The sequence below is a fragment of the Pelodiscus sinensis genome, chromosome 13 (assembly GCF_049634645.1).
Source record: "Pelodiscus sinensis isolate JC-2024 chromosome 13, ASM4963464v1, whole genome shotgun sequence".
NCBI lineage: Eukaryota > Metazoa > Chordata > Testudines > Trionychidae > Pelodiscus > Pelodiscus sinensis.
In genome coordinates this window covers 1,348,507-1,370,868 of record NC_134723.1, presented here as the reverse complement: position 1 = coordinate 1,370,868, position 22,362 = coordinate 1,348,507, and the positions used below count along the sequence as shown (strand labels likewise).

Genomic DNA, 22,362 nt, shown 5'->3' with positions numbered 1-22,362 from the left:
AACGTGTGGGTTTGAGCCGGGGGCAGCAGGGTGCCAATGGTTCCAGCCCGGCGGGGGGCAGGGTGCCAATGGTTCCAGCCGGGGGCGGGGCAGGGTGCCAATGGTTCCAGCCGGGGGCGGGGCAGGGTGCCGGCAGTTCCGGCCGGGGGCGGGGCAGGGTGCCGGCAGTTCCGGCCGGGGGGGGGCGGCAGGGTGCCCACGTTTGCAGTGATCGCTGGTAGGTTTTGCCTGGCGGTGTTGAAGCCCAGCACAAGAGATGTTAGATGGCCCAGCCGCGCGCGGCGCACCCAAAGGACACAGGCCGTCCAAGGAGGGGCGCCTGGCGGATGCCCCATGCAGGAGACGGGAGCTGTCCCAGTCAGCGGGCAGTGCCAGGAGGGGCGGGGGAGCGGTGCAAACCGGCCCGGTGCATTGCGGGGACCCCAGGCAGTGCCACGACAGGACAGAGCCCGCCACAGGCTCGCTGGGGTGCGGGATGGAGCCGGCCAGCGGGCAGCGCCATGGGACAGGGGGGCATCCCAGGGGCTCAGGAGCACCCCAAGCCGCCGGCAGCGAGCGGAGCACCAACGCCAGCAGAGACCGGAGGCTTCTGAGCTGTTTGGCGCTTCTGCGTGGGACTGATCGGCGCTGCCAGCGCCTACAGCGGCAAGCCCAGCTTTGTCTTGGGGGCAGGCAGGGAGTTTGTTACAGAGGGAGGCGGGTGACTCAGAGCAGGCCGGGCATTCCAGTCGCTGATGGGTCCGTAGATCCCATTGCCCGAACGCCACTTCAAACGGAGGGGAGGAACCTGGGGGAAGGGGGGAGTCCTGACCCACAGAAAAATCAGTCGAGGGCTGCACACAAGTGAGACGCCTGGCCCCTGAGGACAGCCCCACGTTCCCCTCACTCCCAGAGCCGTGGGGGCCCAGCTAGCAGATTCTGAGAGCTCCAACTCCATGGGTGGCTGGCGAGGGGGCTGGAACATCATCATGGGGCCTGGGAGGGAACCCTGAGACTCAGGCCAAATCCAGGCAAGCCAGGGGCCATATCTGACCCCCAGGCCTTAGTTTCCCCAACCCTGAATTAAAAGATGGGGAAGAGGAATGAGGGTTGTGCTGCTGGGATTCGCATTTGGAGCATTGAAAATGGAGGTCGACACAGCTACCTGCCTCACTGCTGGACACCAGGCGGCTCCCAGCGGCCTTGCAGGGAGGTTACTAGAGGAATGGGAAGCCCCTGTAGCCGTAGCGTGAGACAGCAGCACAGCGCAGGCGAGGCCCTAGGGCCTGGTTCCTTGGAGGTTGAAGGGCGATGTGGCACGTTCTAAGCCGTTGCCCCATGCAGAGCGCGAAGTGGAGCTAAACACACAGCTTGGCTAACAGCTCTGAAGCGTCACTGCAGGGGACACGCTGCTGGAGGTGCTCTAAGTCAAAAAGGTGCCCAGGGCGAGGTGGCCACGTGAGCATTGTACAAAAATTCCTTGGTGTAGAAAACTGTGTGGGGAGCAGCTAGAGTCCCCAAGAACAGGAAGAGGATGAAAAACTCCTGGCCTGTGTATCTGAGCTGCAGTTAAGAATCAAAATGACAACCTGGTAAAAATCTCCTTCATATTGATGTGCAATGTCCCTTCTCCTAAGGTAGTTTCAAGAAACATGTAAGCAGCCACATGTAGGACCAGAGAAAACCTGCCCCAAACCAAGCACAAGGTGAGCAGCGGTTCCAGGGGGCTCAGAACCAGGTTGGGTAGAAGGGGGTATAGAACAGAGGACAGAAGGCAAAACAAGAAAGCCAAGCAGGAGCCTGAGTCGTGTGACCCAGGGAAAACTAGCACTCGAGGGCCTGATGACCAAAGGTGCGTGAAGCAGTAAGCTAGGGGACCGCACCTTCCATTCTGCTGGCGTCAGGGACTTCGTACATTCTTTGCAACAAGGTTTCATCTGAAGCAGATGGTGGGGAAAGGGCAGGCCTGGCCTGGGGGAGGAGCCTGCTCCTTGGGGAAGCTCTCAGCAGCTGAGGGCACATGCAGGGCACTCACCCCCCTCTAGCCCTGCCACTGAGCAACTGCCCAGTCCCCTTGTCCTGCCAGGGCCCCAGCACAAACAGCCACAGGGCCCTTTGACCAGCAGCACAGGTTGAAAGGAGGCACCATTACCTCTGTTCATTCTAGATACCCAACGGAACCAGCGTCCTAAATCCGCTGCCTGCGACAGAATCAAGGTTGGTTCCAGTCTGCTGCCGACCCTATTAAGGGCTGGGACTACAAAGTGCAGCAGCCCGTGATTACTGCAGGAAATGGACAGGACTTAGGTCACACGGGGATGGCACCAGGCCTCTGATAAAGGGCTGTGGGAGTCTCGCTGCGAGGTGTGGGGGGGATACAAAGACAAAGGCTTGTCTGGACTTTTATAAAGGGGAAGGAGACTTGCTGCCAGGTTTGCTGGTCTCACACTGGGCCTAGTACAGTAAGCGCCACTGTGACTTAGGGCAGAATTGGGTTTTTAAAAAGGGACAGGCCGTCCCGCTGCTGCCTCGTCCACGTGACCTGGTGCCCAGCAAGACCAAAGCCCTCTCACTGGCCCAGCTGCAGTGCACTGCCCCTTTGGCCATGGCTGCAGGGAAAAGGCTGCCTCGTGTGGTAACAATTTTATTTGACAAAGGAAAAGGCCGTCTGCTGTTAGTCCCCTCCTGAGCGTTTAGCTGCTGCTCTGCTTGGCTGCCAGTCTCTTGTCTCGCTCTTCGGCAATGGTCAGACGGATTCCCTTCCCGCGGGGCAAGGAGATCCAGGGCTTGTTACCCTAAAGCAAGAGGGGAGAATCACAATCTGGCACAACAAAGCAACCTTCAATAGCATGGAAAGTGCTCTCCCCACCCCCCCCCAGATCACTCCAGGGCTAGGAGAATCTCCCTTTGAGAAGAGAACTCCCGTCCCTGGGCTGTAGCTCCTAGGGGCTTGTTTAACACAAGAGCTGACGATGGGATTCACAGGTGCAAGCGGCCGCATGGACACTCACTTCAGTTTAGCTTTCGTCTATTGGGAGCAGATTTTAAGTTACACTGAAATAAATGCTTCAACGCAGAACACGAGCAGCCACAGAGATCTGTGCCAGTTTAACTGACCTGGTTTAAAAGCCTCGTTTAGACAAGCCCTTAGCCTAAGAAATCCATCACAGAAATCAGTCAAATTAACCCCAAAACGTGAGGCGCAGTCAGCTGCTGGGCCAGCGCGTTCCCTGGTCCCAGCTCGCCGGTCAATCCCCAGCAGATTATCGGATCATGGGGGCTTTCCCTATATGCAGGACCTATCGCCAGCACCACTGAGCAGACAGCCACACAGTACAGAGTGACAGGCTCATCTCTCAGGAGGAGGCCCTAGGACAGTAACTAGCCCCTGGAACAATTTACGAGGGCTGCGGTGGTTTTCAAGTGATGTTTTCTACAAGACGTGCTCTAGCCGGCAGCGAATTGGCCCAGGGAAGTTCTCTGGCCTGCGCGACACTGGGGAGGGAAGCACCCAAGGCAGTGGGCAGTGCCCATGGAAACGTATCTCCAAATAGATCTGTTGGGTGTTAAGGTGCCACAGGGCTCCGCATGGTTTCTGCAGGTGTACCCCTCCCCCACACGCCTCTGCACTGGAGAATGGGCTAGATCACCAGCAGGTCCCTTCTGGCCAGCGTGGTAAAGAGCAGGCAGGTTTCCATGGCACAGCACAGGAGCTCGCTGCCCCCGCCAGAGCACGTCCGGCTCCCTTGCAGCGAGCCTGCCCCTTCAAGGGAGGGAGGAAGGGAGGGAGACACCCCCGGTTCCAGCTGCTCCCACTTACTTTGCCAATAACAAAAATGTTTGAGAGCCTAGTGGCAAAGCTGTTGCCATTGGCGTCCTTCACATGGACCACGTCGAAGGAGCCTGGGTGTCTCTCCCGGTTCGTGATCACACCGATACGGCCCAAGTTAGCACCGCCAGTCACCATACACAGGTTACCTATGCGGAAGGAAGGGCCGTTAGCCAGTCTGAATCTCAGTTCCAATCTCTCTCTGACCACGTGCATCATCTGTACCACGTGTGGCCCACTGCTAGAGATGGGGCTCCAGCTGCCTGCTCTGCTGCTGGTACGGTACGGTCACACGCTGGCAGAGGCCACGCAGAAACACTACCAGTTGGAAAAAGCGCTTCAGCATGGGCTCCTGACCAGCAGCAGCATAAAAGTATGGGCAGTAGAACCACAACTCTCTACAATAACCGTGCAACCCCCCACTCCCCTCCCCACACACTCCTTTGGAGCAGGACTCCTACAATTACAACACCGTGAACTTGTAGACTTAAAAGCTGAAATTATGACTTTTTAAAATCCCACGACTGTGAAACTGACGCAAGTGAACTGAATTTGGTAGGGCCCTAGCTATGACCCAGGGTTCTCCCCAAACCCCTCAGTATGGTCCTTCTGAAGTGAATTTCTCAGGAATTTCTTTAAGCTCCTGCATGGAGCAATACTGATGCTGAGACGTGACATCAAACACAAGCCACACTTTTTGCAGAATTTACAGAAAGCTGCACCTCCCCCCCCCCCCCGTGGATCTGTCCCTGCCTTAGCATGGCACAAGATGTTATAGTACCAGTTACGGCCAGCCCCTCCACAACAAGGCACAAATGCATCACTCGGGCAAGAGATTAATTTGGGTTTGCAGCGGGGATCGCATCCCAGCACATGCGGCACCCCTTCTGGGTTGGGCAAGGAAGAGGAGACGTTGGGCTGCCTTCTGTTTGGGGGAGGGCAGTCCACATCCAGTAAATTCTCCCCCCCAGGTCACACAGGGGGCACCTCCTCCGCCTTGACAACTGGAGAACCACGTCCTCTTCTTGCAGGACTAGCAGAGCACCGGAGGGGAGAAGACCCTTCTGGCAAACAGAACGTAAGATCTGGCCCTGGCTGAGGCCATCACATTACATTATTCTGTGAGACGGATCCACGCTCCTGTGCCAGGCAGCCCGTGAGCTGCACTGTCCCTGCGCCGCTGCAGCCTGAGAGTTCAGGCCTGCTGGAGAGGCGCTGCCTTTGAAACAGCACCAGCCTGCCTCAACTGTATCCTGGGGGAGCGGCTCTCGAGCACGACAGGGCAGGGGCAGTGAAACTTCGCCCCCACTCCTGTGCCATCCCATGCCTAGAATCAAATGCTCGCAGGCGACAGGCAAGAGTTGGCCTAAGGGAGCTGCCGATTCTAGACCCACCTGGCAAAGCAACACCCCCAGGCACCGCTGCCCACACGTCAGCTCTGTGCCGATTTTCACACCCACATCCCCAACAGCTGCAGGGCACTGTGCTCGGACCCAGCAAGCCAATATTGCCATTGCACTCATCACCACAGTGCGAAACTGCCCAGGCAGTTTCACAGGGAAATCGTGGTCCTCTGCTTCGGAGAGCCGAGTGGGGGAGGGGCTGGAGGAACGTACCGGTGTCAAACTTGATGAAGTCTGTGATCTTGCCAGTCTCAAGGTCGATCTGGATCGTGTCATTCACCTTGATGAGGGGATCTGGGTAGCGGATGGTGCGGGCATCGTGGGTCACCAGGTGAGGGATTCCTTTAGTGCCCACCAAGATCTTCCTCACCTTGCACAGCTTGTACTGGGAACACAAGCCAACAGCAATGAATGCAAGCAGGCTACAACGGTGGCTTACAGGGCAGGAGCTAGGTACAATGCATGAAGCGCACTTCAACCTCCATAATCCCAGCCCCCGGGATCCAGGAACACCCATGGTTTGGCCTCTGGCACAGGAGGGATCAGCTCTGCCAGAGAGCGGGGGCAGCGGCAGTGCAGCCGAGCGCTGGTCTGGATGCCCGCCCAGACCCCGCGCCCCCAGCACCCTTCATTACGGTCGGGAAAATTCCAAAATCCAGCACAGCCTATTTCCCCAGGGCACCACACTGAAGAGGTTAAAGTGTGTCACTGCCACACTGCAGCTGTGGCCCTGCTCCATGAGCCCCGTGCCGAGGGCAGAGGCCAAGCTCCACTTCAGAGCAGAGACTTTCAAAATAATCATTTACTCCCGAGTGGAGTTAAAAAGAGCAACTCCCCCGTCCCAGCACTCCCACCACGAGGGTCCTGCTGCCGGCCCTGGGCAAGTCAGGAGAGAACTGCCGTCTCCATCAGGCGCTCGCTGACATCCCGGCTCTGCAACAAGGACGCGGCTGAGGCCAAACGCCACTTGAGCCTTTTCAGCTCGGCGTTCGGAGCTTCCCAACACAAGCTGAAAGCCTCTTACAAAGGGAGCTGCAAACCTAACAGGCAAGTAGAAGAGAAACCGATTTCCAGATTTTGCTTCCATTCTTGATCTCAAGACCGTGGCCCATGACAAAGAGCAGTTGTCAGAACCCTTTCCTGTGGGGTCAGTCTCCAGCTGTAGCCCACCCTACAGAGCTCTGGGTGTCTAAGGGCTTTCTGAGCTCTGCGCCCTGCATGGCTGCTTCATGTCTCTGTGGTGTACATACAGGAGAGAATCAGACTGCAGCGTAGCCTGGAGATCGGAGCAGTCAGGCACTGAGTTCATATCCACCCTCACCTGCTTTGCAGCAAAACAAGTTCATCTTCACCTCTTAATGCTACTCTAATGTTACTTCCTAGAGAAGCCAAGTGCTTCAAAAGCTCCACAAGGAGATTTCAGCCTGGGTCTGCTCAGAAGTACAACCAAAGGCAGCACAGTGGCCAGCTGTCTGTTGTCTGTCTCATCTAAATTCCTGAGTTTACAAATCAAATGTTTTCTCCTAACCTACCAGCCTTAACGTCTCCCCCTGGGACCTGGGAGTCAAGCTGAGACCTTTCCTGCTCACGGACCACCACCAAGACACTAGACTTCACTGTCCCATTAGGGACACCTGCGCAACCCGAAATGGCAACCAAAAGAAACGAACAAGTGACACTGGGACTAGAGGAAAGAGTTAAAAGCACCTGGTGGTCCAGATTTGGCCTGCAGCCCAGATATTGGCTTTCCCTGGCCTAAGGCAGCAGTTTGGGGCTGCCGAAAAGGGACTAGTTGACCACAGGTGCAGGGAGAGTAGCGCACTGCACAAGAACTCAGGCGTGAACATTTGCCCATAGCTCTTTAGTGAAGCAATTAACCGAGGAATAGCGCTGCTGATCTTGTAGCCAACTGAGTATTTTGACCATTTTTATGTTGTGTTACTTCAAGCGCTTTGTAGACACCCCAATGAAGAGCTGCACATCATCCCCTATTCAAAGGCTCCAAAAAAAGGGTTTACAGCAAGGGTAACACCACAGCAGACTCCTCTTTAGACCGCCGCATACTGGACAGCTAGCTACGTCCTTCTGTGCCCGGAGACTATGCAAGTCCTCTCCACTTCCACCCCTTGAACTCCAGGGACACCGCACCTGATTATCTGGGTCATTCAGTCTAAGGGCTTGGCACATTTTGTCACCAAAAACTGCCTTCTGGTGACAAAACAGTAAGAGTGTTTACACTGAGACTTTTGTCAGGAAAAACACCCAGTCTTGGCAACAAAACTTCCAGCAGTTGCAAGAGATTTCACAAGTATCCCACAATGCCTGCCCTGATAGCTGTGCTCAGTGTTGTGTGATCTTTGCTGCCCTGCAGGCATGGATTGCTGAGTGAGCTGCTCCAAAGAACAAACTACTGGAGTGCTTCTGTACTGCCTTGCACTAGGAACACAGCGGCAGGCAGGCTGCTGCTGGAAGAGGGCTGGAGAGACGGCTTTGCTGCTTTGACATCCCTCAGCTGGAGAGCTTACAGAGCAGCTCTGCCTTCCCTCAACACTGCACTGTGGATGTTTTGCTCTGTGGACAGGGCGCTAGCAATGTGGCCATGAAAAGTCGACAATGAGAGGCGGAAAAACTGGTCTGACCAGTTTTCACTTTTGTTGACCTTTGCGACACTGATCACCAAACCTTTCCAGTGTAGACACAGCGTAACTCTCAAGGCAGTAGGGCTGACACCAACTTAGACTCACACACTTGGCAGTTTGATATCTGCAGCAAAACACAGGCACCAGGTTCAAAAGCTAATGAAACATCACCAAGCCCTGCCAGAGCAGACTCACCTTGGCCTCTTCAGCTGTGATGCGGTGAACAGCAAAACGACCCTTGGTATCATATACCAAACGGAAGTGCTCACCAGTCTTCTCGATGCTGATGACATCTGGTTTAAAAAACAATCATGAGGCAGGCCAGGGAGGGCACTGTGGGTCTGTGCTCCCTGGCACAACCCCCCTCCTCACCCCCCTGCTATGGGAGGAGCAGCTCTGCGCACTGCCATTACCCCAGCTGTGGGGGAAGGGTGGGGAAGAGGAGCAGAAGCATGCAGAGCAGCTCAGCATGGAGCTTTAAGTGGACTTCCTTTATTTTCTGTTTGATCAAACTGCCAAGTAGCTACAGCAAACGTTCCCGGGATAAGGGTTCTACGCACAAATCAGTGTTTCAGCCCAAGGATGCTCAGAGAAGGGTAGTTTTATACAATTTGTTCAACTAGGAACACAAGCCAACAGTTCTGAAGACTCAGCCAGATGCTCTTCAATTTAATCAGTTGAGGGTCCCAGAAACTACCTTCAACATCTGGAGCAAGCATGTCAATGATGCACCGAATGCCGCGTTTGGCCAACTGTGGCCTCTGGTTACACACGCACTTAAAACATTAAGCAACACAACCCACACTGCACAGCACCCAGCTGCACAACTACCAAGACCAAGCACTGGCTTTTAGGGCACGGGGACGGAAGGCTCATTCTTGGCCATGCAACAGCTCCTTAAAAGAAGCATTTTCCCCCTCCCCCCCACATCTCCCAAGAGTTGTCTCCACTCACCCATGAAGCCAGCAGGATAGGTGATGTCAGTGCGGACTTTGCCGTCAATCTTGATGAACCGCTGCATGCAGATCTTCTTGACTTCATCTCCTGTCAGGGCATACTTGAGCCTGTTCCTAAGGAAGATGATGAGTGGAAGGCATTCCCTCAGTTTGTGGGGGCCTGTAGATGGACGAGGAGCCTACAAACAGAAGAAAAATTCAGTCTATGCCAACTGTGCTATCACATCAGCAAATAGTAACACTGATCTTCCAAAAGAGAAACAGCAAGTGCTCAATAAATACTGGGTTAGACTTATGACTTCTTCACAATGTCACGCAGTCTGGATCCCATTGGCTCACAGACAACCTTGCTCCTTATATGCCAGAGACAGCAACAGTAGAAGCACACTCAACAGCAGTGCCTGGGTGTAAACTATTGGTGACTAGGGGCACGGAGTTCTCAATGAGCAGACTCGACTCCAATGTCATCTCACTAGCCTCTCGGGCAGAAAGCATGACCCATCTATTTTCTCAGGCTGTTGGCGGAAGGGGAGGAATAGGAGTCGAAAGTGTAAAGATGTTTGGAATTGAATTTGATACAGGTTTGACATGTTACACTGTGTATTCAGTTCTGTACCTATACACCCTAATCATCCCACTTTTCACATCGCAACACTCAAACTTCCAAAGTAAATGCACGCAATTTGGTTTAATTAGGGCTAAATATGCAACTTAATCTACGCTTGGGGCAAACCACAAGCTAGCAGGGAAATGAGCCAGGCCAGTCTCTTCCAAACCAGTCGGACGTGCAGTTTTCAGACAGGAATGAAACCCAGCAGCCTTGCAGAGGGCGAGAAGACCCAGGCTGCACTTAGTTTAGATTTGTGAGTTTAGTGGATGCAAACGCTGAGTTCTCCTGTGACACGGCACCGAGTCGCTGTGCGAACGCAGGCCACAGAGGCAACGGGCTTCCCTCCCTTGCGAGCACCACTCCCGCCCCCGCCCCCCGCCCCGCCCCCCAAGGGCGAGCAGCCCGGAGAACGGCCCCCGCGCGGCCGGGGCTCCCCGGGGCACTTACGAACACTCCGGTCAGCTTGTCCAGCATCCAGTGCTTGGGCGCCGCGACGCGCTTCAGGTGCTTCTTGGGCCCGCGAGCCTGGGGAGAAAGAGGCGGCTCAGGACCCCCCCCTTTGCGGGCCCGGCGGCCGCTCAGGCCGGACCCCCCGTGCGGGGCGCTCCGCGGCCGGGCGGGGCGAGCGGCTCCGGGGTCCGACCCCGCTCCCCCCGGCCCCCAACGGCGGGGCCCCCTCGCGCCGGCCGGGCCCCGGCGGGCGGCGGATGGCGGCGGATGGCGGGGCAGGGCCCGGGCGCACGACTCACCATGGCTGCGCTGTGCCGAGGAAAGGGCCCGCCGCTTCCGCCTCGCCACGGATATCCGGCCGGCTGGACGGCGGCCCGGCGAGGACAAGCCCGGTTGCAAGCGAGTGCGCCACAGCGCCCCCTGCCGGCGGGGAGGCGGCAGCGCAGCCAGAGGAGTCAGTGGCCGGCCTGGCTGGTCGAGAGTCCTGGGGCTGGGCAGGAAGAGCCGCGTGCAGCTGGGCAGCCGGCTAATGCACGAGGCACCCGCAGAGCAGGCCTGGCTCCGCCACTGGCTTGCTGGGTGCCCTGGGGCTGGTCCCCTGCAATGGGGAGAGGAACGCTACCCACCCTAGCGCCACGCGGTGCTGCGCCCCTCCAGTGGCCGGACCCCAGTCGGGCCAGCCCGCAGCCCACGCGCCGAGATCCCCGCCGCGGCAGTCTCAGATCCACCCTCAGCTGCCCACGGGAGGGCGTGGCATTGACATCCTACCCCGGAGTGACCTGCCCTGGGGCTCAGGCACGGGGCGCTGTGGGCCGGCGGCCTCTGTCCTTGGCGCTTCCAGCCTCTGCTCCAGCAGCAAAGTTCCCGTCTGTAAAGCCACTAAGCACCTGGCCATCGAGCCGATAAAGAAAAGTTATTTATTAGTTCCCTAAATAGAAGAACTAGAGGACACCAAATGAAATTAATGGGTAGCAGGTTTATAACTAATTAAAGAAAGTTCTTCTTCACACAGCGTGTAGTCAACCTGTGGAACTCCTTGCCAGAGGAGGCTGTGAAGGCTAGGACTATAATAGAGCTTAAAGAGAAGCTGGATAATTTCATGGAGGTTAGGTCCATAAAAGGCTATTAGCCAGGGGATAAAATGGTGTCCTTGGCCTCTGTGTGTCAGAGGCTGGAGAGGGATGGCAGGAGACAAATCGCTTGATCGTCTTCGGTCCACCCTCTCTGGGGCACCTGGTGCTGGCCACTGTCGGCAGACAGGACACTGGGCTAGATGGACCTTTGGTCTGACCCAGTACGGCTGTTCTTATGTTCTTATGAGCCCCTGACGGTGCATGCACCGGGGCTGCAGCTTAGCACAGCTAGGCCTTCCCACCTCCCTGCTGGGGGAGCTCTCCCCAGGCTGCGGCCGTCAGCTCTTCCAGCTTAGGACGGCCCATGGTCCAGTCGAAAAGGGACCCTGCACATCAAGCGTGGTGGCCACCCGCATGGGCAGGCAGGATGTGCCCAGCTCCTGGGAAGAGGGGCATCTCCCTCTGCTCCCTAGGCACAGGGGCGCCGCACACTGCCCCCACCCGGAGCACTGGCCCCACAGATCCCATGGGGGCGGGGTGAGCAGGGGCTCAGAGGGGCAAGGCTGCTTGTGTGCGGCGGTTGCAGTGATGGGATGTGCAATACCTGGCCCGATAGGGCTCTGCTCAGTCACTACCCACAAAGTGCAGCGAGCAGGAGGGCAGGGGCAGGGCAGGGCAGGGAGCCAGGCCCAGTCCCCCCCCCCCCATCCTCACCTGCAGCCTGGGGAATGAAGTGCTGCTGGACCATGGCTGGTGTTTCAGTTTTGCTTATAAAGGGTTAAACGCGGAGTCAGGCAGGCCCTGAGAAGCCCCAGGAAGTGCTGGCAGGGAGCCAGTGGGAAGAAGGGGTGAGGCCGGGTTTGAAACAGGTGGCCTGTTTGAGTCTCCTTTGCGGGAGCTTTAATCCAGGAGGTGGGGAGATGAACTGAACCAGGCAGGGACCGTGCCCAGAGAAGGGACGTGTGCCTTTGGACCGGACCCTGGGAGGGCGGCTCTGGAGCAGACGGGGCTGTTGTACTAGACCCCATCAGGCTGTTTTCTTTGGTTTGGCGTTTGGATCCATTCCTCTGCGCTGAGCCCGCCCCCCCCCCCCGCGGAATCCCAGGAAGCCGTTCTCGGGCTGTCTGGTTTCTCGGGTGCTCCGGAACGCCTCAGCTGTTTGCTTTGTGAATACACTCGCCCCTTTAAAGGCTGAGCGGGCGCTGGGCGCTCTGCGTGGGCCTGCCCAGGATTTTAAAGCAACTTACGATGGGCTTTAAAAGGCAGGTGTGTTGGGTCCGGCTGCCTGCGCTTGTCTCAGCACCCAGGGCGGGTGGGCTCCAGGGCTGGGGCTTTATGTACAACACAGGCTGGTGGAGAGGGCCCCCTCCCCCCGTCTCTGCCTTGTGGCTGTCTGAGCCCACCGGTGTGTGCGCGGCCCGGCCGGTGAAATGCCACCCGCGGGAAGGGGCAGGGCAGGGCAGGGCGCCGCAGGAGGGGGATGCGCGTGGCACCGCGGTGGGCTCCGACTCTGCGAGCAGCAAGAGCCCACGGAGCAGAGCAGGCCCAGCCTTGCAGTCAGGAGCCACTGCTGTGGGGTGAGCACAGGGCGGGCTCTCCAACCCCCTTTCCTCCCCAGCCCGGGGCCTCTGCTCTGCACTGAGCCAGGAGGGAGACTGCACAGACCCCTGAGGGCAGGCCCTGTCCCCCAGCACCACGCAGGCTGGGAGCCCAGGCACTCCCCCACCCCATAGAGTTACCCCCGCGAGCAGAGTCCTCCCCCCGGGCCACAGGCAGCCCCTCCGCCTCCCGTGGCCGCCTGGCCCCTCCACTGGCTAGTTCAGCGTCTCCTGCTGCTCTGCCCCCCCCCCCCCCCGGCAGCTTTATGGTTTGCTCGGCCCCAGGAATGGTTTTGCTTGTCACCCCCTCCGGAGAAACCTCACCCGGCCTGAACCTCGCAGCCCAATGGGGAGCGCCAGGACCCTGCCAACGGGCCAGAAAGCGGGTTCGAGCTGGGAGCTGGGAGCCCTATGCCCTCCCTCTCACTGACCCTTCAGCACAGAGCTGCCCTGGCCAGCCCCGGCCAGCCCGCTGCTGCGTCTGAACCAAGCAGGCCCGGTCGGGGAGTCCCTTTGGGTTCTCAGTGTGTGTCCCGCTGCCGTTTCTTTCCTCCCTGCTGGGATTTTACCAGCTGGATTCTCGCATTTCAGCAGAGCAGCAGGCAGGGCCCTTGGTCCAGCTCACAAAGGGTCCGAAACTTCCCAGGCAGCCTAGGGGCTTTAGGCACATGCCAGCTGACCAGCCAGATCCCCCCCCCCGGCAGGGTGCCCTCCCCCCACGGGGAAGGGCTGGCTCCGGCATGTGGGATAAGCCCCGGCTCTGCCCTAGAGACACGTCCACCAGCCCAGAAGTTTGGTCCCACAGAGCTTTGGGGGGAGCCCGGCTCCTAAGGGGGAGGGGGGAGGGGCTCAGCCTCGTTACAGAGCAAGGGGCCGATGGCCTAGCGCAGCCGTGGGGCCTGGCAGCAGCACTTGCGGGAGGGGTGCAGGGAGTTGCCAGGCCAAGCCCAGGGGCCTGGTTTGAAGCGGGGCCCTTGTGCTGGCAGCCCCCCCAGCTTCGCCGGTGCCTGCCGCTGCTCCCTGGCCACAGGGGCCCTGCCTTGCCCAATGCTGGCACCTCGCTCGCCCTGCACACCCGGGGGCTCCCCTCAGCTGCTGAGCCCCCCTCACCGCTCTGCTCAGGCGCTTGGCTCCGGGGTCACAGGCTGGAGCCAAAACATTCCAAACTGGGACCAGCCTGGGAGCTTCTCCCGCAGCCCGGCCTGGGGGCTGTGCTGGACCTGGGGGGGTGGGGGGCACATACACAGCAGGGCTTGGACATGCTACTCACCGAGGGGCTCCTTACAGGAGCCCAGCTGCAGCCCGAGCAGTGAAACGCTCCCACTAGCCCTGCACAAGGGGGGGCAGGGCCCAGTGTCACCACAGTCCTTACTCCACTTTCTTTCCCAGCCCCTCCTGGCCGGGGGCGTCTGTCCCGGGGGCCCAGGGGGATGGACGAGGCTGGGCAGGTCGCGGGCCTGGCTGCTGTTCTGCCCAGGGCAGCTGGCATGAGTAGAAGGGGCAAAGGGAACCCACACGTCTGCCCCTGGCTCCCCAGACCCTGGGACGGCCCATCTCTCCCAGAGGGGAGGGAATTCACCCCTCTGCACCCCCCCCGAAAAACCCAGCCCCAAGTCCCCCCTGGCCCCCAGCAGGAGGCACTAGCAGCCCTGCCTTGTCACCCCCCCAGAAACGAGATGCTAGAGGCTGGGAGCAACGTGTTCCACCCTTTGGTTTAATTGGCATCAGCGGCACAGCAGGGTCAGAGGTCACCAGGCATTGCCGGCAGGTCTGGTTCCCCCCAGCTAGAACACCCTGCCCCCGGGGAGGCGGCTGCCGGGCACCCCGCCGAGCGCCTCCCCCAGGTCAGATCCCGCAGGCACGGCTGCACACGGCTGGCTGAGATCAGGAGGAGCCCAAGCCCCCGTCTCCCGCAAGCAGCAGCCCTCAGAGCTGCGCCCGGGCCAGCCGGCAGAGTGGGAGCTCCGGCTCCGGCTCCATAAATCAGCCAAAGGGTGACAGGAGCCAGGCAGCTTCCATAAAACCGGGGAAGGAGACGCCACATGGGAGCAACCCCCCCCCACTGCTGCAGGAACAGCCCTGCCCCCACCCTGGTCCAGCGCCCCCAGCAGCAAAGCCCCTCGCCGGCACCTCCGTAAAGCGAGGTTCTGGCCCCCCACGGGCTGGGAGGCATCTCCGGTCCCTGGGAGCTGCAAGGGACCCTCGGGGCAGCCCCTCCCCATGTACGTATTGCGCGAGCCTCCTTGTCCGGCTTCTGCCTGGCCACGTCCCGCCAATCCACCTCCATGGCCAGTGGCAGCTTGGGATCCAGCCCCCAGGGCACACGTCCCTCCAGCACCCCCACCCGGCAGCGGCTCGGAGCCGCAGGGTCTGCCCATGCACCCCCAGCCGTGCTGCTTTCTTCAGCTGCTCCAAACGGCCTGGATGGGCCCGGGCGCAGGTTCAGCAGGGACTCCGCTCCTGGAGCACTGAGATCAGCGGCCGGAGGACCTGGTCTGTCACGCCAGCCTGCCCTGGGGCTGTCCTAGTACCGCCCCCTGCAGGGCGCCTGTGGCCGGGTCAGCGGCCGGAGGACCTGGTCTGTCACGCCAGCCTGCCCTGGGGCTGTCCTAGTACCGCCCCCTGCAGGGCGCCTGTGGCCGGGTCAGCGGCCGGAGGACCTGGTCTGTCACGCCAGCCTGCCCTGGGGCTGTCCTAGTACCGCCCCCTGCAGGGCGCCTGTGGCCGGGTCAGCGGCCGGAGGACCTGGTCTGTCACGCCAGCCTGCCCTGGGGCTGTCCTAGTACCGCCCCCTGCAGGGCGCCTGTGGCCAGGTCAGTGGCCGGAGGACCTGGTCTGTCACGCCAGCCTGCCCTGGGGCTGTCCTAGTACCGCCCCCTGCAGGGCGCCTGTGGCCGGGTCAGCGGCCGGAGGACCTGGTCTGTCACGCCAGCCTGCCCTGGGGCTGTCCTAGTACCGCCCCCTGCAGGGCGCCTGTGGCCGGGTCAGCGGCCGGAGGGGAAATCTGCAGCAAAGTCAAACTCGTTGTGGCCCAGCCACAGCTCTGGCAGCTCGTTGGCTCTGTCCAGGCCCAGTTCCACCACCAGCGACATCAGCACCTCCTCGTCCACCGGATCCGAGTCGAAAACGCCCTGGCTGGGGCTGCCAGCAGGGGGCACCAGTGTCCCTGGGCCCAGGGGCTGTGCTCCGAAGGCCCAGCTCTGGATGGAGCCAGCCTCTGCCGGGTGCCCCGAGATGCCCAGGGCATGGTACTGGCTGTTGAGTTTCTGCAGCTGCATGCTGGCCAGCAGGTGCGGGGCTGTCTGCAGGGCGAAAGGGGGCTGCTTCGAGGGCGGGGGGGCTGCAGAGGGGGCCATCATACCCGTGCTGGCCACGTGGGACCCCACGCTGGGGTAGTGCAGGATGGTCACAGCTTTGTGGTCCTTCATGCTCAGGCTGGGAAAAACCAGAGAGCTCATCTCCTGCTACGTCCTGGAGAGAAACAGAGTCCTCACTACGAGAGCCAGGCCCCCATGCGCCTCCCCGATCCCCCAGTCCTGGGCACTGGGAGAAGCCCCCCCAGGCAGCACCCTGCATCCCACCCCATGCCACAGGGGAGCCAGCATCAGGGCTCTGCCTGGTCCGGCCCAAGGCTTGCACTGGGTGCTCAGGGCCACCCCCGGCCGTCAGCCCATGAACAGGGGACGAACCCCCAGGCCCAGGACCAGCTGGTGTGGGCTGCTGGCTCTCAGCCTGCCAGGGCGCCCCCCCGGCTGCCATCCCCTCCTGCTCACCTGGTCATGCCACCCTGGGGCGAGGTCCCGCACCAAGCCTGCCCCGACTCCTGTGCCCGGAGCCAGCAGACGCAAGGGCCGGACTGATGGGCAGATCACACCGTGGTGCCGAATGCAGCCACCCCGGGAGCAAACCCAGTGGTGCCTGCACATGGGCTGGTCTAGCTGGGGTGTGGGGTCTCCCTCCCAGCCCAGCCTCCCCTGCCGCCTTCAGGCCTAGATGCTGGGGCAGGCGCTGTCTCCCGCAGCGTCCCGAGAACGAAAGTCGCTGCCCCGAGACTGAAATGCTTTAGCCACCGAACTGGCAGGTGCCGCCCGCCCCCCCCCCCCCCAGCGCAACCCAGCCTGCCCAGTCGCCGAGGGGACCGGACGGGAGGGTTGGGGACCCCCCCATGGGAGCAGCCCCCCAGGCCATGGGCCTGCAGGTAACCACCCCGCCCTGCCCCGCAGCACCCGCACCCAGAGCTCCCTTGTGTGTGTGTGGGGGGGGGGGGTAAAGCTTTAAAGCGCGATGGGCCGCACCTCACAGGCCAAGCCCCTGCGCACCAGTGCGGGGCGGCTCGGCGGGTCCTTGCGGGAGGGGGTCGAGCCCGAGCGCGGGGGGTGAATTGCTCGCAGCGGGGCCTGCGCACGTGCGCAGCAGCTCGGCAACCCCCCAGGGACGCCGCGGCTCGCGGGGCACGGGCACCGCATGGCCTAGGCCCGTTAAACCAGCTGCGCGGCGCTTCAGTCGGGACCCCGGGCCCGCCGCGCCCCGCCCGAGGGAAGGAAGGCGGCGCTAGCGGGCAGGGGAACGCGGCGGGGCAGCTGCAGCCTCTGCCGCTCGGGGCACCGCTGCGGAGCCGCACGGCGCGGGGCAGGCGCGGGGGCCGGGCGCTGCGGAGCCGCACGGCGCGGGGCAGGCGCGGGGGCCGGGCGCTGCGGAGCCGCACGGCGCGGGGCAGGCGCACGAGTCCCGCAGCAGCAGAGCGCCCAGCTTGGCTCTCTGAGCCGCCGGCCGCTGCGACCCCAGCTTGTGGCTGCGCAGGGGAGGCGAGGCTGGCAAAGCTCGGCCCTTTCCCACGGTTCTGCTAACGTGTCACCGCCCCGCGCCGCTCACTGACAGCGGGCACGGAGAGCGCACGTAGGAGGAGAGTCGCCAGTAGCCGTACAGGGGCTATGACACAGAGCTGGGCCATTCCGAGCCTGCCTAGCAGAGGACAGAGCGATGACACAGCCAGGGCGGATAGAGGAAGGGCCCTCGCGTACCCCCCCCCCCCAGTACAGCCAGACCAGGGAGGAGCCCTCGCTCGCTGCAGTCCCCAGTGAGGTGCAAGGGTGGCAGGACGGCCCAGTGGTTAGTGCACAGGAGCACGTCGGGAATCTGGGGTCACTTTCCGCAGCGACAGGCACTGCTGCTACCGACCTGCCTGGATGAAACCCCCCCCCCCCCCCCCGCGCCTCAGTTTTCCCCGGGGAAAGCAGCGCCCGCTTCCGCGCTCGCAGCCGGGGAGTGCAGCGGTCACACGGGACAAGCACCTGGGGACAACGCGGTGTCACTCGCATGTCTCAGTCACGGGGGGGGCCGGAAATGCAGGGCCCCCCGACGCAATCTGGGGCACCTACGACGGTCACCCCCGGGCCAGGATGGAGAAACCCCCCGCGCGCAGGGCCCCCGAGACCCGCCCGCCCCCCGGTCACAAGCCGGCCCCGCTCTCACCTCCCGGCGGCTCCAGCGCAGCCCAGCTCTGCCCGGTGGCCGGGACACGCCGCGCCGCGCTCCGCCTCTTATACCCGCCGCGCTCCCGCACATGGCCCGGCTCGCCGAGCCCGCCCCAAAACGCGGCCGCAAGTCCGGGAGCAGGAGGCGGCTCCTGCCCAGCGCCTGAGCGGAGCCGGCCGCGGGGGGGTCGTGGGAGCGCTCGGCAGGGGCCCCCGCCCGGGACACACGGGGCCGGTCTCTGGCGGGGGCTGGGACGAGGCGGCTCTTGCTCTGGCTGCAGCGTCCGGCCGGACAGAGCTAGGCCCGGCCACTCGGGGTCCCTGCGCCCCGGGTCACAGCGCGGCTCCGCGCCCGGGGACGGGCCAGGCCTTTCCTTCCCCCTGGCCCGGAGGGAGCGGGGGCCAGTGTGTTTTCTGGGCCGCAGCTCGCGTGGGTCCTTCGTCCCGGTCCTAGCGCTTCAGTCTGTAGCAAGAGTCCTCCCGAGGTAAGAAGCAAACGGAGCCGGGCACGCGAACCCCGCAGCTTCCCAGACGCCTTGCTTGCCTCTCCGGGCCCAGGCTGGTTGCAAAGCGTAAAGGGCAACAGCAACCGGTGTTTGTGTTTCCATTGGCCGGGGGATTGTGCAAACAGCTTCCTGCTAGAGACAAGGGGGCAAAACTTCTATGGGCCCAACAGGTGCTGGGGAGAGGGGGCGCAGCTGTGTGAGGACGCCCCCTCTTCCAGTCTCTGCTGTCCTGGCACTGGCTACACCCCTGCTGTTGGCAGAGATGTCCCTGTTTGTGCCAGGCCCTTTATTCCCTTATGGATTCTGGGGGGGGGGGGGGGGTGCGCCTAACCCCAGGGTGACCCACTAGCACCACTGCAGCAGGACAAAGCGAAGGGCTTGGACCAAGGCGCTGTGGCCTGGGGCAGGGGGTATTAAGCTTTGTCCATGGTGTAAAAAGCTCCCCAGCGGGGCTTTGCCCGTGAAGGGACCCGACTCGTTTTCAACACTGCGGCTCCCTGTCCTGCTCCGGGGAACCCCGGGGCACGTGGTTTCCAGCTGAATTTCTCTCCTTCCGGTTTCACCATTTGTCTTCCAGCTGCCGCTTTCTAGGGCCAGGAGCAAGGTTGATGGTGGCTCCTGCGCCTTGGCTCTGGTCTCCCAGGCGGGCGAACAGGATGCTCCGAGCTTGTGAGTGTATTTGCCCCTCGCTCCACCAGTGACCTCCCTCCTGGTACCTTCAGTAGGGAAATGCCCCTCCCCCAGAGACAAGCCCCAGCCAGCCCTGCCCAACGAGCTAGGGTGCCAGCTGCGTGGGGAGCCCACAGCCAGGCCCATTCAGTCGCACTGGCCCCAGTCCATCCATGTTCAGACGCTCCTGCATGGTGGGGGCAGGGGGACTAGGGCTGGCGGGCCCCTGCTGTGGCTCCTGCACTCAGCACAGCTGGACCCTAATCAGAGACACCCCCCCCCCCCCCCCGGAAGCTGCCGGAATGGCCGGGCAAGGGCAGAGCCCGTCTGCGGAGAGGCCGTGAGCGTGCCGGTCCATTGGCAGCCAGGCCCTAGGGCTAGCACGAGGCCGTTTATCGGCAGGAGCCAGGGCTCCAGCTGCCGGCTGTGATTACACGGGAGCCGCCCGGCCGTTCAGGGGATGTGGCCCTGCTATCAGCAGCAGCAATTAACGGCCCGCCGGGCTTGCTGGCCACGTAGCTCGTCCTGGCCCCCAGCCAGGCTCGGTGGGCAAGCTGCCTCTGGGCTCCTGGCACAGGCTGTGCCACGCTGGCAGCTCAGCAGGAGCCCGCACAGGCCAAGGCCCAGGCGAGGTGGGGATGGAGCCCTGCTGGGCGCTCAGCCTGCGCCTTGCCATGCCCCTGCGGAGGTGGCTCCAGGCAGGTGAGGCCCACCGGGAAGGAAGGGCAACCGGCTCCCCAGCCGTGCACAGAAGCAGGGGTAAGCAGCTCTGCTCTGCTGCCCAGGAAGCCGTTTTTCTGTCCCTCCTCCAGCAGCCACAGAGAATCGGGCCCTTGGCCCAGCCCGGCGGTCGCAGCAGAAACGGTTCAACCCTTTTATTTGTTAAAAACACACCTGGCTAAAAAGACACTTGTCCCACCCACCCCTCCCCCGGCAGGGACGCAGCCTCTCGCTCAGCGCGCCCGAGGCGCACATCACAGCGGGGTCGCCCGCAGCCCGGCCAGGCCGGGGCCCCTCACAGGACCCGCAGGGACCATGAAAGCAGGTTTGGGGAGAAGCTGTCGGAACAAGGGGCTGGACGGCAGGAGCATGGGGCTGCCATGTGCTCACAGCCACTGGGGTGCCCCCGCCCCTGGCGCTCCCTGGGATGGTCCAGAAGAGGAGGAATTCCTTCCAACGTCCCCCGCGGGCTGCCTTGGCCTCAGGAACCCACCTCTCCTTGGCAGCTAAGTGACGTGCTTCAGGTTCCCTGTAAACAGGAGAGAGCACCTCAGAGCAGGCTCCTTTGCTTGGTCTTCATCTCTGCTGTGTCTGGGGGGGCCGCCCTCCCGAAAGCCCAGGGACTCCCCTAGAGCGTGCTGGGAAACCAGCCTGGTCCCTGGCCGAGTGACAGACAAGCATCTGGCCTGGAGCCTCATCATTAGCTCAGAGAGGAGCCAGGAGCCTGCATGCCCTTAGGCCCGGGGAGGGGGAGATGCTCCCTAGCAGCCGTGCTGTGTGGGCGAGGGAGGCAGGGAACTGGGCTCATGCTGCATCACAGCAAGCGGTGCATGCCTGGCCCCGGCCTGCTCTCCTGGTGGCGTTTTGCCAGCGTCCTAGTCCCTGCTGACACGCCGGCTGGGGCCAGCGGCTTTCTGCCCTGCCTGGGCCAGGAGTGCACCGGGCAGTGGACCACTCCCTGAACGGACAGCACGAGCCACTCCTGCTGCAGCTCCGAGAAGAGCCCCGGCTGGCGCGAGCCCAGCACTGCTAGAGGAAGGCAGAGCCAGGCCCAGGGCGCTGACCCGAGAAAACACTGGGGGCTGTAGCACGTGGCGGCTCCCTGGCCCAGGCTGGGGCCAGCCTCCATTGCCCTGCTCTTGGCACCGTGGGGAAGCAGTTGGTCTATTTCCTGTTCTTCAGGCAGCCAGGTGAGCATCTGGGGTGCAGGCCAGCAGCGCGGCCTGTACTGGGTTCGGTTTGGTGAGCCAGCCTCTCAACACCTGCGGCAGCCTGCTGCACCCTCCAGCGGCCGGCAGAGCTGCGTACATTTCAGCCGACTTGGCAGCCTGCCGCCATTTCCAGAGGCGAGGCCCGAGGCAGGCCGCCCCGCTTGGCATGTAGCTACACACCCTTCTACCACAGCATCCTCGCTAGGGCCTCCCTGGCTCTCCGGAGCAACCTCGCCAACAGGCTTCCCAGCTGTCCTGTCTCTGGCCCCCTTCTCCTGGGCCAGCAGCCCCAGCCCGGTGCTGGGAACAGGCAACACCGGTGCACACCCGGGGCTCTGCACCCAGGCCCTGAACAGGAACGCAGAGCGCATCCCCAAGAGCCCTGCCTAGCTGCCCAGTACTGCAGGAGGCCCCGGCTCCGCTGCCAGCAGTGGCCAGCTGCACAGTCGGGTCTGTAACATGCAGCCGCACCCCAGGGCTGCCCCAGCGCCTGCACGTGAGCAGCCCCCGGAGAGCAGCTGGGCTTTGGCTGGGAAGGGAGAACACCTAAAGAAAGGGCTGAAGCCCAAAGCACTTTCCTCCACCCATCCGGTCTGAACTGCTACTAAGCCTGCAGGTCTGTACTAAGCTGGACACGCAGCAGCGAGCGAAGAGACTTCTCCCCTTCCCCCAGGCAATGGGCAGCACAGATACCCTGTGACGAGCGAGACCCAGGCCGTGCACACACCGTTTTTCTGTCCGCAGGGTAGCGAGCCTGCCCTCCATCTCTCATCACTTCTGCTGGCAGAGATGCCCGTGTGAGCTTGGCAGCAAGAATCCATTCCCGAGTGCTCTTACAGTCGGTTAGCAATACAACCCTAGCACACGGCCCCGTGCTCCACCCTCTCGACAGGCGTTATTCTGAACCAACGCCTTGAAGCATCAACCGCACCAATTTCCAGGTCAGGCTCGAGGCAGCCGTCCCGTCCTAGTGCAACCTCAGTACTAGCAGGCTTTCATTTCGAGTGCAGACACAGGCATCTGAATCCGGTCTGGCACATGGCTCCTATTAAGGACGCCCCTGTCTCTCCCACAAAGGCCCGTGCCTCCGGCGTACCTTCTGAGTGATTGATCATGTGCAGTACAGGGGCACACCTCTTCCTGCCTCCCCTCCCCCCACCGAGAAGAAGTGGTTGTCACTCCACAGGGGTAATCGTAAACCTCCGGAACGCCAAGCCAGTCCCAAAGACAGACTCTACTCCCGTC

At 61.9% G+C, this 22,362-nt stretch overlaps 2 protein-coding genes and 1 long non-coding RNA gene across 15 annotated transcripts in view; 1 reads left to right on the top strand and 2 right to left on the bottom strand.

Moving 5' to 3' along the window:
- Positions 1 to 2,610: 2,610 nt before the first annotated feature.
- RPS4X (ribosomal protein S4 X-linked) lies at positions 2,611 to 10,243 on the bottom strand. The gene is made up of 7 exons (XM_075896574.1): positions 10,166 to 10,243; positions 9,864 to 9,941; positions 8,805 to 8,985; positions 8,046 to 8,143; positions 5,425 to 5,596; positions 3,800 to 3,957; positions 2,611 to 2,774 (listed from the first exon to the last, which is right to left on the bottom strand). The coding sequence occupies exons 1-7, from the start codon at positions 10,166 to 10,168 to the stop codon at positions 2,673 to 2,675; spliced, it is 792 nt and encodes a 263-aa protein (XP_075752689.1). The 5' UTR covers positions 10,169 to 10,243; the 3' UTR covers positions 2,611 to 2,672.
- A 3,079-nt stretch (positions 10,244 to 13,322) lies between these two features.
- Positions 13,323 to 22,362, bottom strand: part of HDAC8 (histone deacetylase 8) — a 50,289-nt gene continuing 41,249 nt past the window's right edge. For 6 of the 13 annotated variants that reach the window (XM_075896568.1, XM_075896558.1, XM_075896559.1 and 3 more), the window contains one exon: positions 13,323 to 16,008. In XM_075896568.1, coding sequence (XP_075752683.1) covers positions 15,553 to 16,008 — 456 coding nt within the window. In that variant the 3' untranslated portion in view covers positions 13,323 to 15,552. Of the gene's footprint in view, positions 16,009 to 19,795; positions 20,436 to 22,362 lie in introns of those variants that run through there. The other 7 variants (XM_075896566.1, XM_075896570.1, XM_075896572.1 and 4 more) reach the window with 3 other exon arrangements.
- Positions 19,488 to 20,435, top strand: LOC142818246 (uncharacterized). The gene is made up of 2 exons (XR_012895622.1): positions 19,488 to 19,763; positions 19,802 to 20,435. It is a non-coding gene; the product is annotated as an uncharacterized LOC142818246 (long non-coding RNA).